Source organism: Triticum urartu, chromosome 2A, assembly GCF_056163025.1.
Source record: "Triticum urartu cultivar PI428250 chromosome 2A, HENAU_Tu73, whole genome shotgun sequence".
Taxonomy (NCBI): Eukaryota; Viridiplantae; Streptophyta; class Magnoliopsida; order Poales; family Poaceae; genus Triticum; species Triticum urartu.
Genome location: NC_141874.1, coordinates 742,228,149 through 742,246,751, shown reverse-complemented (window position 1 = coordinate 742,246,751; position 18,603 = coordinate 742,228,149). Strand labels below are relative to the sequence as shown.

Below are 18,603 nucleotides of genomic sequence, written 5' to 3'. Positions count from 1 at the left end.
GTGGCCCTACATTCTTGTCCGTCTGCCATGCTATACTATCGGGCCATGATCACTTGGGAGGTGATCACGGGTATATACTATATACTTTATACATTATACATGTGGTGACTAAAGTCGGGTCGGCTCGTAGAGTACCGGCGAGGGATTCACGGATTGGGTCTGAAAGGACGTTTGTCCCGACGGCCCTCTAGGTGGATCTTTGTGGCGGAGTGACATGGTAGGTTGAGACCACCTAGGAGAGAGGTGGGCCTGGCCCTGGTCGGCGTCTGTGGTTATTTCAAAATAACACGCTTAACAAGATCTGGGTATTTGATCTGAGTCTGTCCATTGGCCTATACGCACTAACCAACTACGCGGGAACAGTTATGGGCACTCGATGTCGTGGTATCAGCCGAAGCCTTCTTGACGTCAGCGACTGGGCGGCGCGCGCCGGGTTGGACTGGAACGCCTGCTCTTGTATAAGGGAGGCTAGGTATGCTCGCCGGCCACGTTCGCAACGTGCAGGTTTGCAATGGGTGATTGGCCCAGACCCCTGCGCCATAGGATTTAGACCGGCGTGCTGACCTCTCTGTTGTGCCTAGGTAGGGCTGCGACATGTTGATCTTCCGAGGCCGGACATGACCCAAAAAAGTGTGTCCGGGCAAAGGGGATCGAGCGTGTTGGGAAATGTGGTGCACCCCTCCAGGGAAGTTTATCTATTCAAAAAAGCCATGTCCCTCGGTAAAAGGACGACCCAGAGTTGTACCTTGACCTTATGATAACTAGAACCGGAGACTTAATAAAACACACCCTTCCAAGTGCCATATACAACCCGGTGATCGCTCTCTAACAGGGTGATGAGGAGAGGATCGCCGGGTAGGATTATGCTATACGATGATACTTGGTTAACTTACCATCTACTCTCTTCTACTGCTTCAAGATGGAGGCTGCCAGAAGCATAGTCTTCGATAGGACTAGCTATCCCCCTCTTATTCTGGCATTCCGCAGTTCAATCCACATATACTACCCCTTTCATTAATACCAATGCATATGTTGTGTAGCTCCTTGCTTGTGAGTACTTTGGATGAGTACTCACGGTTGCTTTGCTACTTCTTTTTCCCCTTTCCCGGTTATTGCGATCATATGATGGAGCCTAGGAGCCAGAGGATCCCGACGATGATTCTACATCGAGTTCGGCTTCGAGGAGTAGTTAGGAGGTCCTAGGCAGGAGGCCTCACCTTTTCGATCGTTGCTACTTTTGTGCTAGCCTTCTTAAGGCAAAATTCTTTACCTTATGTCTGTAGTCAGACATTGTTGCTTCCACTAACTCGGTTGTTTTCGAGCTGATGTATTCGAGCCCTCGAGGCCCTTGGCTTGTAATATAAAGCTTGTATTATTTTAATTTGTGTCTAGAGTTGTGTTGTGATATCTTCCCGTGAGTCCCTGATCTTAATTGTACACATTTGCGTGTATGATTAGTGTATGGTCAAATCGGGGGCGTCACATTTCGGGAAGCTAAAAAAACAATCTTTGCAAAGTAGGATGAGTGCGGATAAATTTGCTTTCAAGTTTCAGAACTAGTGCTGAAATAGCATCCGCATAAGATCTACTGGTTTTAAGTATAGGAGCATCACCGGGACTTAGATTCCAAACACAATTGAAAAATTCTTGGATACGTTCTTTTCCCATAACGTTCCCTTTCCCCAAGATAAAACTTTTAGCATCCAGATTGCATGTACGTCCAATCTTAGGAGTCAGGCCATCATCTGTTGGTGCCATATCAAAATCACTCATGATTGCAAGCAAAGGATAGATCTGGCCAGAAAACGGCGAATGGAATAAGAGAGGCGAATAAAATGGCAATTTTTTGTGAAGCGGGGTGAGGAAACCAGAGGCAAATGGCGAATAATGTAAATTGCAAGGAGATGAGATTTGTGATTAGGAACCTGGGTATGTTGAAGATCCTCCCCGGCAACGGTGCCAGAAATGGCGTGTTGATGGGAGGCTATCTTGACTTGATTCTCCCCGACAACGGTGCCAGAAATTCTCCTTAATGGTAGCTGGAACTACGTCGGTATTTCCCCGGAGAGGGAGGGATGATGTAGCACAGCGACGGTAGATATTTCCCTCAGTTAGGAAACCAAGGTATCGAACCAGTAGGAGAACCAAGCAACACAACGTAAATAGCACCTGCACACAAACAACAACACCTCGCAACCCGACGAGTTAAAGGGGTTGTCAATCCCATCCGGGGTATGGCGCCTCAAGATAGGCAAGCGGGCGTGAGGTAAATGGTAGTAGATTGATAGATCGAATGCCAAATAAAATAAATAAAGATAAAACGCAGCAAGGTATTTTGTATTTTTTGGTTTAATAGATCTGAGTAAAAATGCAAAGGAAAAGTAGATCGCAAGGCAAATATATGAGAAAGAAGACCTGGGGGCCGTAGGTTTCACTAGTGGCTTCTCTCGAGAAAAATAACAAACGATGGGTAAACAAATTACTGTTGGGCACTTGATAGAACTTCAAATAATTATGACGATATCCAGGCAGTGATTATTACATGGGCATCACGTCCAAGATTAGTAGACCGACTCCTGCCTGCATCTACTACTATTACTCCACACATCAACCGCTATCCAGCATGCATCTAGTGTATTAAGTTCATGGAAAACGGAGTAATGCAATAAGAATGATGACATGATGTAGACAAGATCTGTTTATCTATATGGCGGTAGATATAGATCTCGTATTTTTATCCTTAGTAGCAACGATACGTATGTGTCGTTTCCCTTTCTGTCACTGGGATCGAGCACCGTAAGATCGAACCCACTACCGGGCACCTCTTCCCATTGCAAGATAAATAGATCAAGTTGGCCAAACAAAATCCAAATATCGGAGAAGAAATACAAGGCTATAAGATATCATGCATATAAGAGATCAAAGAAATTCAAATAACTTTCATAGATATAAAAAGATATGACTGATCATAAACTCGAAGTTCATCAGATCTCAACAAACACATCGCAAAAGAGTTACAACATATGGATGTGAACCCCTCCGTGATGGTGATCTAGATTGGGTCTGGTGGTTCTGTACTTTGCAGTGGCTGGATGAATATTTCGTCGATGCCTTTAGGGTTTCTGGAATATTGTGGTATTTATAGAGCAAAGAGGCGGTCCGGGGGGCACCTGAGGTGGGCACAACCCACCAGGGTGTGCCAGGGCCTCCTCGCGCGCCCTGGTGGGTTGTCCCCTCCTTGGGACTCCCCCCAGGTGCAACCAAGGCCCATTTGCTTCCTTTTGGCCTATAAAAAATCATCATGAAGTTTCGTGGCATTTGGACTCAGTTTGATATTGACTTCCTGCAATGTAAAGAACATGGAAAAAATAGCAACTCGCACTTGGCACTATGTCAATAGGTTAGTACCAAAAAATGATATAAAATGATTATAAAACATCCAAGATTGATAATAAAATAGCGTGGAACAATCAAAAATTATAGATACGTTGGAGACGCATCAAGGCACCAATGGATGTGGTAAACCCCTCCGTGATGGTGTCTAGATTGGATCTGGTGGTTCTGGACTCTGCGGCGGCTGGAATTGATTTTCGTCGACTCCCCTAGGGTTTCTGGAATATTAGGGTATTTATAGAGCAGAGAGGCGGTCCGGGGGGCACCTGAGGTGGGCACAACCCACCAGGGTGCGCCTGGGCCTCCTGGCATGCCCCTCCTTGGCCCATTAGTGTCTTCTGGTCCATACAAAATCCCCGTGAAGTTTTGCTGCATTTGGACTCCGTTTCGTATTGATTTTCCGCGATGTAGAAAACATGCAAAAACAACAACTAGCACTTATCACTATGTCAATAGGTTAGTACCAAAAAATGATATAAAATGACTATAACATGATTATAAAACATCCAAGATTGATAATATAACAGCATGAAACAATCAAAAATTATAGATACATTGGAGACGTATCAGAGATTCAATATGATCCAGGCAAGAGGAAATTGATAGAACATTATCATCCAAATTTGAAAGATTTTGTATGAAGAAAATACTTGCTTAATGGACCTTGTCAGCCAAAAGATATCAATTTTCCATATTCAAACTTTCGGGCTACGAGGAGAAGGTTCAGTCCTGAATGGTTTGATGATCATGAGAGTTGGCCTGAATACAGCAAAGAGAAGAAAAAAGCATATTGCTTTTGTTATTTCTTATTTAGGGACTGTGGCCACAAGAAAGAAGTTGGGTATGAGGCATTTGTTCTAAATGGCTGGGATACGTGGAGCGTTCCATCAAGGCTAAAGGATCATGTTGGTGAGCCAGGTAGTGTCCATGATCAAGCAATGAAAAAATGTACCGCTCTACTAAAAAGAGATGAACACATTGATGTTAATATCCAGTTTCAAAGTGAAGCTTCAAAGGTTGCATATTTTACTTGACTGAATGCCGCAATTGACACGGCTAGACTATTGTTGAAGCAAGGGTTGCCTTTCCAGGGCCATGATGAGTCAAAGAACTCACACAATAAAGGCAATTTCTTGGAAGTTCGTGATTTCTTAGCTCAACATGATCCAGTTGTTGGCAAGGCTATGGGAAAAGATGCTGCAAAGAATGCTCTTATGCCTGCTCCTCAATTCCAGAAAGATATTGCTGAAGGTTTTGCCCATGTGATAGTCCAATCTATTCTCAAAGAAGTTCAGAATAATGTGTTTTGCTTGCTTGTTGATGAGTCTAGAGATGCCTCTTGCAAAGAACAAATGGCAGTGGCCTTGCAGTATGTTGATAGTTCCAGAGATTCTAAAGAAAGCTTTGTTGGTCTTGTTCATGTGAAATAAGAAACTTCTTCGTACCTCAAGAGTTCAATTGATTCTCTTTTTACAAAATATAAGCTGAGCTACAATCAAGTTAGGGGACAAGGATATGATGGTGCCAGTAACATGCGAGGTGATTTTAATGGTCTCAAATCATTAATCATGAGAGAAAGTAGCACAACTTATTATGTTCATTGCTTTGCTCACCAACTCTAGTTAGTTGTTGTGGCTGTTGTAAGAAAGCATAAAGGAGTTAGTAATTTCTTCAGTATGATTTCTACCTTGTTAAACGTTGTGGATGGTTCTTCCAAGAGAAGAGACATGATTAGAGATATAAATCTTGAAGAAATGAGCAAGGCTTTAGGTTGTGGGCAACTTACAACAGGAGCAGGTCAGAATCAAGAGCAATGCCTTCAAAGACCCGGAGACACTCATTGGGGTTCACATGCTAAAACACATAAGAGTTTGGTTGCCATGTTTAGGACAATTATTAAAGTTCTTGAATTTGTTGAAGAAGACACTCACAGGACAAATAGAGACCAAGCAATTGGTCTTCTAGTGTACTTTCAATCTTTTGACTTTGTCTTCTATTTGCATCTCATGTTGACAATCCGCAGTAGTACCAACACATTGTCATTAGCATTGCAGTGCAAGGATCAAGACATAGTAAATGCCATGAAATGTGTCTAGTCAACTAGAATAGTTTTGACTAAACTTGGAGAAGATAGATGGGAATCTATGCTAGGTGATGTTCATGTGTTTTGTGAGAAACATGATATTGTAGATTTGGACATGGAAGAAGCATATGTTAATCCAAAAAAGAGAAGGCAGGTAACTGGAATTACCAACAAACATCACTATCAGGCTGATTGCTTCAATGATTTTTTTGATTGGCTAGTTCAAGAGCTTGACAACATGTTTAGTGAGGCATCCTCTAATTTGCTTGTTTTTTCATCCGATTTGAGTCCAAGAGACTCATTTTGTGATTTCAATTTGGATAATCTCATGGTTTGGCTAAACTATACCCTCAGGATTTTGATTCCGGGGATTTGAGGGATCTTGATAAGGATCTACATCTCTATATTGCTAATGTGCGCACAGATGATAGCTTTTCCAACATAGCAACAATCACCGACCTTTCAAAAAAATGGTGCAGACAAGGAGACATATTATGTATCCTTTGATTTGTCGGTTGTTGAAACTAGTAATTGTGTTGCCTATTGCTACTGCTATAGTTGAGAGGTGCTTTTCAGCAATGAAATTGGTCAAAACTAACTTGCGTAGTCGCCTCAGTGATGACAGCTTGAGTGATGAAGTTATTTGTTATGTGGAGAAAGAAGAGATGAAAAAGGTCACCAATGATCAAGTGGTTGAGTATTTCATGGCTCGAAGGAAAAGAATGTACCGAAGGTAATTTATAAAAAAATAACAAATTTAAGTACTTTGATTTGTGCATTTTATTATGTTCCACACTTCTACTTGAAAATTTAATACTAGTTTTTATATTGTAGGTTACTGAACCTTGGTGTGTGATGAGGTGTTTTGGAATCTGAGAATGCAATACATCCTTTTGAAGTAATTTTGTCAGTTGTTTTAGTGTTATATTAAGCCGTTTAACTCTTACATTTTGTTTTTATAAACCGACTTATATTATGTTTTGTTATTCGTGTTACAAGATATGGAACATTTCTTTATTCATTGCATCCTCGCTTGAAAAATTTATGCCATGGTTAAATGGTGTTTCAGGGTAAGATTAGCTCCAGTTCCGCCCCCGGTGCATACATACATAGAGAGTTCCATCGAGGTGTTGGCTTCTTCACTACACACCTTCATGTCTTGTCTTTGCCTCGGCCTCATATTGCTTGCAGCACAATAAGCTCCTAGAAGTGCAATTCCTAGTTCACGCGCCGAAGGCAGTGTGAGAATGCTGAAATACCGTACCCATTGGGTATCGGCTTCCACATTAGCTGCGAGCTCCATGATGGCATACAGAAGACATTCAGAAGTGTGTTTGAGGTGCTCGACATCTCGTTGAAGCAAGGGGTTGCTCAGGTGCTCAATTCCATCGTGGTGTACTACTACAACACCTTCACCAGGAGCATCAAGTATTTTGGCCGATATGTTGGAGTTGTGTCAAAAATAGTGTACAAGGTAGGTTACAGTTGGACTTGTAGTTGTATTGTGTTTAGATAGGATATGGAGTCGTGTCCTAATAGGACAATTGTATCCTAGGCCTCTCATATATAGCGGGGGTAGACATACGATGTAACCTATGCTAACATAATAGCACCGGAACGCAGGGGAAGCTGGCGGCGTGTGCCGGCGTCCAGGCCAACCGGGTGCGGTATTGTATCGGTGTCATGGGGAGGAGCGCCCATAGTCAAGCCCCGGGGATATAGCCATATTGGTGAACCTCGTTAACAAATCTCGGTGTCGTGCTCGTGTGATTGCTTGGTCTTCGGAAGATCGACGAAGTGCTTCGGATTTATTCTAACACGATACACGTTGCTCAATGAAGGAGTTTCTTCTCCCTATTGCCTATTTGATGTACATAATAGGTTCATGGCCATCAGCTGCAACCATGACTTATAAACATAACGTAATCTGGTGTGCGAGTCGTGCGTGCGACTGGTCGCTCGAGGGCAGGAGGCCTCCTCATGCGATTCATTCTCGGGTTTTCTTTCGCTGGTTTTTTTTGTAGGTTTTTTTCGGCCGCTTTTCTCTAGCGCGAGGGAGATTTGTGCGTGGACTGGGTGTGGGGCCTCGCTAGGTTTTTTTTGGTTCTATGCGGCTCAGCGTTAGGTGGGAGAAGGAATCAAAAAAACCATGGTAGGTGAGACAAAAATAAACCCGGAACGGAGACTACCAACTGAGATATTAGGAGTAGAGATGAGCATCTTTAAGAGACTGAGCCGACACATTTTGAGATCGAGAAGTTGCACATACAACTTCATAGTCGACGTGAACATCTCCTCCTACTAAACAATCCCAATTAGTAGACCCCCTAAAATATTACACAGCCAACATCAAATAAAAATATATAATGCTTGGATGAGTCAATATCTACAGGACTACAGAACTACATTGTGAACATATATATAGTTCTTGATGGATCTTTATGTGAGTAATTTGGTTTCACTTACGGTGTATTAAAAAAAGTCAAACTTATAAAATTTGACTTAAAACATGTTTTACTTATTATATATAAACTTAGAACGACAATTAATTCAAGCAGAGGAAAAATATTCTAATTTCAATTCACATTTTTCGCTTTAATTATCTTCCTTATTTACCATTTCTTAAGCATATATTAATATACTTCCTCGTATGGAAAAAGCGATAAGTCTGAACTTTGAAGTACTACCTATCCAAAGGTAATCTTAGGCACATTTTTAAAACTTTCCAAGCATTGGGGAGGACGACTAATCTATATAAAACCAAGCGTCCAATAGTTGTTGACACTCACTTGTGTGGCACACCATCCTATTTATCTAATGGCGATTGTCAAGTCGTCTGGTGATCTTCTAAGGCTCCTCACCTTCCTCATCTGCCTCCTCCATCGTTGCAGTGCAGGCTATGACGTCGAGTCGGTCGTCAGGACGCAGAACCTATTATCGGCTAATCTGAAACTTGAAGGCGGGACGACGGAGTTCGGGCCTGATGTCAAGTCGCTCGACCTAACTGCAAGGCAAGTTTTCCTGATCTTTATCCTGATCCGGAAGTTTAATTCATCACCTTATCTATACTTTTTCTAAAGTATCATAGACAGTCTGTGTCGCACTGTTCTTCATATATTGATGCATACACCCTAAGCTAAACCGATTTAATATTAACATGATGGTACAGCCTAGAGAAGGATAGCCGACTCCACGTGCGCATCACCGACGCCGACCATCCACGATGGGGTCCCCCAAGACATCATCCCGCGGCCAACATCAGTGTCGGATGACGTTCTGCTCGGATCGCCAGGCATGGACAATGCCACCTTGCCAAGCAGCGCCACCACTCCAAGGTCTCTTCGGACCTGACCTTCTCCATCCACACGAATCCGTTCCGCGTCACCGTCTCCCGCCGCTCCACCGGTGACATCCTCTTCGACACTTCTGCAACCCTCATCTTCAAGGACCGGTACGTAATAAATAATACTCCTTCGTTTTCTCAAAATAGACCAAGTCATACTTTTTAAAGTGTAACCAAGTTTTTCTATAGAAAAAAATATATAAGCATCATGAAATATGTGTTTTTTGGACAATATATTCATTTGACACAACAACTGTTTATATATTTCTACAAATAAACTTGACCTAACCTATGAAACGTTGAGTTAATACAAAACTTAGGGGTCTGTTTTATGGCAAGCAGTGAGTACAAGTGTGATGTGTGGTAGGAGCAGTATGTATATTAGCGAGTAGCTAGCCAAGTGATAGATGGGCATGCATGACAATTGGAAATGCAGGTACTTGGAGGTGACGACGGCGCTTCCAGCCGGGCGGGCATCATTGTACGGGTTCGGCGAGCACACGAAACGGACGTTCCGGCTCCAGCCCAATGACACGTTCACGCTGTGGAACGAGGACCTGGAGAGGTCAGACCAACTAGACCGTAACCTCTACGGCTCGCACCCATTCTACATGGATGTGCGCCCTGGCGGCAAAGCGCATGGCGTGCTCCTCCTCAACAGCAATGGCATGGACATACTGTATGGCGGGTCCTACGTCACCTACAAGGTGATCGGCGGCGTGCTCGACTTCTACTTCTTCACCGGCCCCTCCCCGCTTGCCGTGGTTGACCAATACACCCAGTTCATCGGCCGCCCTGCCCCCATGCCATACTGGTCATTCGGGTTCCACCAGTGTAGGTATGGCTACAAGAATGTGGCTGATCTGGAGGAGGTGGTCGCCGGCTACGCCAAGGCCAAGATCCCACTGGAGGGGATCTGGTCAGACATCGACTACATGGACGGCGGCCAGGATTTCACGCTGGATCCGATCAACTTCCCGATGAGCCGTCTCCGGCCGTTTGTCGACCGGCTCCACAGCAACGGCCAAAAGTATGTGGTCATCATAGACCCGGAGATCAAAAGACAAGCAACGCCTAACGAGGACTTTTTCCTCAAGAGAAACGGCACCAACGTGGTGGGCAGGGTGTGGCCAGGCGAGGTGTACTTCCCGGACTTCATCAACCCACGCGCCGTGGAGTACTGGGCGCAGAAGATCTCCGAGTTCCGGCGGACCATCCCCGTAGACGGGCTGTGGTGCGACATGAACGAGCCCTCCAACTTCGGGGCCTGGCAGCCGCTCAACGCGCTGGACGACCCACCATACCACATCAACAATTCCGGCACGCATCGTCCCCTCAACAACCAAACCGTGCCGGTCTCCACTGTGCACTACAATGGCGTGTCCGAGTACGACGCGCACAACCTCTTCGGCCTCTTCGAGGCACGTGCCACGCATGCCGCACTGCTCAAGGACACGGCACGCCGCCCCTTCGTGCTCAGCCGCTCCACCTTCCCCGGAGCGGGACGGTACGCGGCGCACTGGACCGGCGACAATTCCGCGCGGTGGGACGAGCTTGCCAACTCCATCAACACTATGCTCAGCTTTGGCCTCTTTGGCATCCCCATGGTCGGCGCCGACCTATGCGGCTTCAGGGGTAACACAAGCCAGGAGCTCTGCAGCCGCTGGATCCAGCTCGGTGCATTCTACCCGTTCGCGAGGGCGCACACGGAGAGAACCACCGAACGACGAGAGCTCTATGTGTGGGAGTCGACGGCGCAGTCGGCGAGGAAAGCGTTCGGGACGCGGTACCGGATGCTCCCCTACATGTACACGCTCATGTACGAGGCGCACACAACAGGGGCGCCCATCGCCCGCCCGCTCTTCTTCTCCTACCCGCAGGACGCCGACACCTACGGCGTGGACAAGCAGTTCCTGCTCGGGCGCGGCGTGCTTGTATCTCCGGTGCTACAGCCGGGTGCCACCACCGTCGACGCCTATTTCCCGGCGGGCCGGTGGTTTAGTCTCTATGACCACAACTACCCCCTCACCGTCGCCACACGGACCGGCAAGCGTGTTACACTTCAGGCGCCAGTGGACTCGGCTAACGTGCACCTGGCCGGCGGCAACATCCTACCATTGCAGCAGCCGGCGCTGACCACGTCCGCCGCACGGCAAGGCGAGTTTCACCTCCTTGTGGCGCTCACGGAGAACGGCACAGCCAGTGGGGAGCTATTCTTGGATGACGGCGAGTCCATGGAGATGGGCGGGGTGGGAGGCAAGTGGACCCTGGTGAAATTTAGCTGCAGCACGGAGGAGAGCAAGGGTATCATCACGACCACGGTGAGTTCCCATGTGGTGCAGAACTCATACGCGCCGAGTCGGGCGCAGGTCATCGGCAACGTGGTCTTTATGGGGCTCCAGTCGCCAGCAAAAGGGTTCACTATCTATGTGAACAACGTTGAGCTCAAGGCAGCCCGCACCAAGTCCCGGACGAGTGGAGCGTTTAGCGTCAGTGGCCTGTCGGTGGCCATTGGAAAGGAGTTCCAGATCAAGGTCGTCATGTCCCATTAACATTGATACCATTTTTGCATAATTATTGTATGTCTGAAGTTCTGAATAAAAGTTTTGAGAAATTTGAATTTTGTTATGGTTTGAGATTTCTAAACATCTTACATTATTTATTGTCCTTGGTCGTTTATCTACCATCTTCCACTCATCTCAGAGAAGCAAATCCGTATATATTTAACTTACTCCCTAAGACGGTTAATCACAAGTTCCATCTTGATCTGAAATTGCTCCTTCACCTTTTTTTTAGGGGATTTTTTTTTTGGCAAACAACAACCCTCAAAAGAGGGTTCCAGATTTTATTATTAGCATCCAAGACAATGTACAGCGATCAAGTTCCCTCTAGGAAAAGAAATGGCCTCAAGAGCCATTTTTTAGTCACATCCTGCTCCTTTACTGCAAAGAAAGCTATAACTAGAAGGAGATTTAGAAAAATATGCCCTTTTTGCAAGATTATGAGCAATCAGATTGTTGATCCTTGGAATGTGCTCAATCCTGTAACAAGCAAGACCAGAAACCAGATTGAAGAAATCAGCAAGAGTGGGTCGTAAGTTCCAGTGTCCAGGATTTTGAATCAGATCCTTTGCTTTCACCGCCTCCACTAATGTCCTGCGGTCAGATAGGAAATAGACAGAGCTCCAATTCAAATACTTGACAGTTTCAGCCGCCAGAAGAAGCCCAAGTGCTTCAGCCTGCTGAACAAAACAAACATTCCTAGCAATAACTTGAATAAATATGGAATGATTCCTTGATTCGTCCCGTAGAAATACTCCGAAAGATGCTTTATCTTGGCTAACTATAGGATTGTATGTAGCATCAATATATGCTATGAAACATGCATGATGAAAATTCAGCTTCCTGTCAATATCATTGCTATTGGCTTCCATATTAGCAATCCTCTTATCTTCCAACTCATCCTCCAATATGCACCTGCATTAAGCATCGATTTGGTAGCGTATATAACCAAAATTGGACTCCATTTTTTCTTATTCAATAGAAGATCACTTCTAGCTTTCCAAATATTCCACAAAGTAGTAAAGATGATCTCTGAGCTTAAGTCTAGATGAAGGCTAGAAAAAATGAAGTTGATGACATCCGAAGGATATAAGCTATGATCTACCATATCCGATTTAAAGCCTAATTTCAACCAAACCGATTTAGAGAAATTGCATAAAAAGAACAGAAACATATCCGATTCAACCTGGCCACACCTACAACATTCTTTCTTTATATGTTTTGAAAATCTAGAAACTCTTAACCCTGAAGCAATAGCTCTTCTAATAAGTCACCAAGCAAATGTTTTAACTCTAGGAGACAAAGTTTTTTTTTCGAACCTAGTTAAGAATAGCTATCTCCTGGTTGGTCACAATAGGTCTTTGGTTCATCGCATTATCCTGGGTATCCTGCATCAAAACTTTGTAAGCACTTTTAGTAGTACATTTTGCATTTGGAGTCTGAATCCAGGACAAGGTATCATCAAGCTCAGCATTTATGACAGGAGTATTTAAAACATCATTTTAAAAGTATCATCAAAATAGGCACTGACCTTATCTTCATCCCAAACTTCAGAATTAGGTTTCCAAAGATGACTAATGATGTTTGTTCAAGGACCATTTAGGTTGGGCTTGAGATGATCATAATTTTTTTCCCATCTTTTGCACCAAGGATTGTCTCAGATGGAAGTGTTTCCTTTAGCAATTTTTATGTTACAAAAATTAATAATATCAGGAAGAACTTTAATAAAGGAGGTCCAGAATGCAGATTTGGGGGAATAAATATTATTTTTCCATATGGTAGAGTTACGAAAATATTTTTCTTTATGAACCTTAGCAATTAAAGGGGAGGGATTATTAATGATATTCCAAGCCATATTAGTAATCAAGGATTCGTTCATAATGGCTAAATTCCTAAAGCTCAATCCTCCTTTATGCATAGGTCTATAAATATCATCCCAAGCTCTAAAGAAAATAGGCTTTGCCTTGTCATCCTTCTGAATTCCCATCCATGAAAATTTTCTAACAATGGAAGTGAGTTTTTTTATGATGGACTTGCTTAAGAGGATATTGGACATATAGTAAACCGGCAAGGAAGCAAAGACCGATTTGATAAGAGTAAGCCTTCCTGCATGAGAGAGCCTACTAGCCTTGCAAATGTTAAGTTTGGATTTAAACTTATTAATAATAAAGCTATAAGCTGTTGCCATATTCCTACCCGGAAGAATAAGAGGATGTACTAGATGAATAGTGTTAAGATCGATATCCAAAGAAGGAAATATATTTTTATATAACTTCTAAGGTCGTTGTATGTATTCCTCCTAAATAAGATTGATGATTTGTTCCAGTTGGGAGTTTGACCCGAAGCTTCGCAAAATTGGTTAATGATGTGAGCAATAGTATATGTTGAAAATATGAGCAAGTTACTATGAGATTTAATCCAAATAAGCCGTACTACAAAGACTTAAATATCTTGCACACCTTTCCTTCCTGACCAGGTACTACAAAACCATCTGGCTTATCCACGTAAATTTCCTCCTTCAACTCTCCATTGAGGAATCGGTCTTAATGTCCATTTGATGAACGAGAAGACCATGTGAAGCAGCCAGTGATAGTAGCACCCGAATAGTGGTCAGTCTAGCCACAGGTGAGTAAGTATCAAAGAAGTCTTCACCTTCTGTCGGTGTCAAAACCGGCGGATCTCGGGTAGGGGGTCCCGAACTGTGCGTCTAAGGCGGATGGTAACAGGAGGCAGGGAACACGATGTTTTACCCAGGTTCGGGCCCTCTTGATGGAGGTAAAACCCTACGTCTTGCTTGATTAATATTGATGATATGGGTAGTACAAGAGTTTATCTACCACGAGATCGGAGAGGCTAAACCCTAGAAGCTAGCCTATGGTATGATTGTATGTTGTCCTACGGACTAAAACCCTCCGGTTTATATAGACACCGGAAAGGGCTAGGGTTACACAAGGTCGGTTACAAAGGAGGAGATATACATATCCGTATTGCCTAGCTTGCCTTCCACGCTAAGTAGAGTCCCATCCGGACACGAGACGAAGTCTTCAATCTTGTATCTTCATAGTCCAACAGTCTGGCCAAAGGATATAATCCGGTTGTCCGGAGACCCCCTAATCCAGGACTCCCTCACCTTCTTTTTGGGTATAACCCTTAGCCACAAGCCGTGCCTTGTACTTTTCAATCGTACCATCAGGTCTAAACTTCTTCTTGAGCACCCACTTACATCCTACAGGTTTGCACCCATAAGGACGGTCAGTGAACTCCCAGGTTCCGTTAGCTAAGATGGGATCAATCTCCCTACGAACAGCTTCCTTCTAGTAGTCGGCATCAGAAGATGCGTAGGCTTGTGAAATAGTCTTGGGTGTGTCATCTACGAGGTAAACAATGAAATCATCACCAAAGAACTTTGCAGTCCTCTGTCTCTTACTTCTTACAGGAGTTTCATTGTCACCCTCAACAGGATTCTCAACGTGCTCCATCGCAATGGTGGGTTCTGGAATTACAGCGAATTCCTCCCTAGATGGAGTAGGTATCTCCTAATTTGATGAACTCGACATATACTTCATAGGAAATATGTCCTCAAACAAAGTTGCATCATTCGACTCCATAATCGTGCCAACATGCATGTCGGATACCTCAGATTTTATTATCAAAAATCTATAGCCAATGCTATGAAAAGCATAGCCCAGAAGAACACAATCCATGGTTTTGAAGGTAATATGCCCTAGAGGCAATAATAAAGTTATTATTTATTTCCTTATATCATGATAAATGTTTATTATTCATGCTAGAATTGTATTAACCGGAAACATAATATTTGTGTGAATACATAGACAAACAGAGTGTCACTAGTATGCCTCTACTTGACTAGCTCGTTGATCAAAGATGGTTATGTTTCCTAGCCATTGACATGAGTTGTCATTTGATTAACAGGATCACATCATTAGGAGAATAATGTGATTGACTTGACCCATTCCGTTAGCTTAGCACTCGATCGTTTAGTACGCTGCTATTGCTTTCTTCATGACTTATACATGTTCCTATGACTATGAGATTATGCAACTCCCGTTTACCGGAGGAACGCTTTGTGTGCTACCAAACGTCACAACGTAACTGGGTGATTATAAAGGTGCTCAACAGGTGTCTCCGAAGGTACTTGTTGGGTTGGCGTATTTCGAGATTAGGATTTGTCACTCCGATTGTTGGAGAGGTATCTCTGGGCCCTCTCGGTAATGCACATCACTTAAGCCTTGCAAGCATTGCAACTAATGAGTTAGTTGCGGGATGATGTATTACAGAATGAGTAAAGAGACTTGCCGGTAACGAGATTGAACTAGGTATTGAGATACCGACGATCGAATCTCGAGCAAGTAACATACTGATGACAAAGGGAACAACGTATGTTGTTATGCGGTCTGACCGATAAAGATCTTCGTAGAATATGTGGGAGCCAATATGAGCATCCAGGTTCCGCTATTGGATATTGACCGAAGATGTGTCTCGGTCATGTCTACATAGTTCTCGAACCCGTAGGGTCCGCGCGCTTAAAGTTTCAATGACGGTTATATTATGAGTTTTGATGTACCGAAGGTTGTTCGGAGTCCCAGATGTGATCACAGACATGACGAGGAGTCTCGAAATGGTTGAGACATGAAGATTGATATATTGGAAGCCTATATTTGGATATCGGAAGTGTTCCGGGTGAAATTGGGATTTTACTAGAGTACCGAGGGGTTACCAGAACCCCCCGGGTGCTTAATGGGCCATAGTGGGTGTCGGTGTCAAAACCGGCGGATCTCGGGTAGGGGGTCCTGAACTGTGCGTCTAGGCCTGATGGTAACAGGAGGCAAGGGACACGAAGTTTTACCCAGGTTCGGGCCCTCTTGATGGAGGTAAAACTCTACGTCCCGCTTGATTAATATTGATGATATGGGTGTTACAAGAGTAGATCTACCACGAGATCAGAGAGGATAAACCCTAAAAGCTAGCCTACGGTATGATTGTATGTTGTGATTGTTGTCCTACGGACTAAAACCCTTCGGTTTATATAGACACCGGAGAGGGTTAGGGTTACACAAGGTCGGTTACAAAGGAGGAGATATCCATATACGTATTGCCTAGCTTTCCTTCCACGCCAAGTAGAGTCCCATCCGGACACGAGACGAAGTCTTCAATCTTGTATCTTCATAGTCTAACAGTCCGGCCAATGGAGATAGTCCGGCTGTCCGGAGACCCCCTAATCGAGAACTCCCTCAGTGGGCCTTTGTGGAGAAGAGGAGAGGCAGCCAGGGCAGGGCCGCATGCCCCTCCCCCCTAGTCCAAATAGGACAAGGAGAGGGGGGTGGCGGCCCCCCTTTCCTTCCTCTCTCCCTCCTCTTTCCCCCTCCACTCCTAATCCAAAAAGGAAATGGGAGGGAGTCCTAGTCCCGGTGGGAGTAGGACTCCTCCTAGCGCGCCCCTCCTGGCCGGCCGCACCTCCCCCCTTGCTCCTTTATATACGGGGGCAAGGGGGCACCCTAGAGACACAACAATTGATCGTTTGATCTTTTAGCTGTGTGCGGTGCCCCCCTCCACCATAGTCCACCTCGATAATATTGTAGCGGTGCTTAAGAGAAGCCCTGCGTCGGTAGAACATCATCATCGTCACCACGCCGTCGTGCTGATGAAACTCTTCCTCAACACTTGGCCGGATCGGAGTTTGAGGGACGTCATCGGGCTGAACGTGTGCTGAACTTAGAGGTGTCGTGCGTTCGGTACTTGATCGGTCGGATCGTGAAGACGTACGACTACATCAACCGCGTTGTGCTAACGCTTCCGCTTTCGGTCTACGAGGGTACGTGGACAACACTCTCCCCTCTCTTTGATATGCATCACCATGATCTTGTGTGTGCGTATGAATTTTTTTGAAATTACTACGTTACCCAACAGTGGCATCCGAGCCTGGTTTTATGCGTAGATGTCATATGCACGAGTAGAACACAAGTGAGTTGTGGGCAATATAAGTCATACTTCTTACCAGCATGTCATACTTTGGTTCGGCGGTATTGTTGGATGAAGCGTCCCGGACCGACATTACGCGTACGCTTACGCGAGACTGGTTCTACCGACGTGCTTTGCACATAGGTGGCTGGCGGGTGTCAGTTTCTCCAACTTTAGTTGAACCGAGTGTGGCTACGCCCGGTCCTTGCGAAGGTTAAAACATCATCAACTTGACAAACTATCGTTGTGGTTTTTGATGCGTAGGTAAGAACGGTTCTTGCTAAGCCCGTAGCAGCCACGTAACTGACACCCGCCAGCCACCTATGTGCAAAGCACGTCGGTAGAACCAGTCTCGCGTAAGCGTACACGTAATGTCGGTCCGGGCCGCTTCATCCAACAATACCGCCGAACCAAAGTATGACATGCTGGTAAGAAGTATGACTTATATTGCCCACAACTCACTTGTGTTCTACTCGTGCATATGACATCTATGCATAAAACCAGGCTCGGATGCCACTGTTGGGGAACGTAGTAATTTCAAAAAAATTCCTATGCACACACAAGATCATGGTGATGCATATCAACGAGAGGGGATAGTGTTATCCACATACCCTCGTAGACCGAAAGCGGAAGCGTTAGCACAACGCGGTTGATGTAGTCATACGTCTTCACGATCCGACCGATCAAGTACCGAACGCACGGCACCTCCGAGTTTAGCACACGTTCAACCCGATGACGTCCCTCGAACTCCGATCCAGCCGAGTGTTGAGGGAGAGTTTCGCCAGCACGACGGCGTGGTGACGATGATGACGTTCTACCGATGAAGGGCTTCGCTTAAGCACCGCTACAATATTATCGAGGTGGACTATGGTGGAGGGGGCACCACACATGGCCAAAAGATCAAACGATCAATTGTTGTGTCTCTATGGTGCCCCCTTGCCCCCGTATATAAAGGAGCAAGGGGGGAGGTGCGGCCGGCCAGGAGGGGCGCGCCAGGAGGAGTCCTACTCCCAGGAGTAGGACTCCCTCCCTTTTCCTTGATGGATTAGGAGTGGAGGGGGAAAGAGGAGGCAGAGAGGAAGGAAAGGGGGGCCGCCACCCCCCTCTCCTTGTCCTATTCGGACTAGGGGGAGGGGCGCGCGGCCCTGCCCTGGCCGCCTCTCCTCTTCTCCACAAAGGCCCACTATGGCCCATTAAGCACCCGGGGGGTTCCGGTAACCCCTCGGTACTCCAGTAAAATCCCA

At 45.2% G+C, this 18,603-nt stretch overlaps 1 protein-coding gene and 1 pseudogene across 1 annotated transcript; both read left to right on the top strand.

Moving 5' to 3' along the window:
- Nucleotides 1–5,273: 5,273 nt before the first annotated feature.
- On the top strand, nucleotides 5,274–7,198 carry LOC147987537 (uncharacterized; annotated as a pseudogene).
- A 1,095-nt stretch (nucleotides 7,199–8,293) lies between these two features.
- On the top strand, nucleotides 8,294–11,401 carry LOC125534475 (putative alpha-glucosidase Os06g0675700). The gene is made up of 3 exons (XM_087542419.1): nucleotides 8,294–8,487; nucleotides 8,769–8,927; nucleotides 9,256–11,401. Exons 1-3 carry the CDS (start codon nucleotides 8,294–8,296, stop codon nucleotides 11,369–11,371), a joined length of 2,469 nt encoding a protein of 822 aa, XP_087398545.1. The 3' UTR covers nucleotides 11,372–11,401.
- The last annotated feature ends 7,202 nt before the right edge of the window (nucleotides 11,402–18,603 follow it).

Bases quoted from the DNA above. Each gene is read 5' to 3' on its own strand.
- LOC125534475 (XM_087542419.1), top strand. From the start codon at position 8,294: ATGGCGATTGTCAAGTCGTCTGGTGATCTTCTAAGGCTCCTCACCTTC. The intron at 8,488-8,768 runs GCAAGTTTTCCT...TCGGATCGCCAG, and splicing joins TCGCTCGACCTAACTGCAAG to GCATGGACAATGCCACCTTG. The intron at 8,928-9,255 runs GTACGTAATAAA...TTGGAAATGCAG, and splicing joins ACCCTCATCTTCAAGGACCG to GTACTTGGAGGTGACGACGG.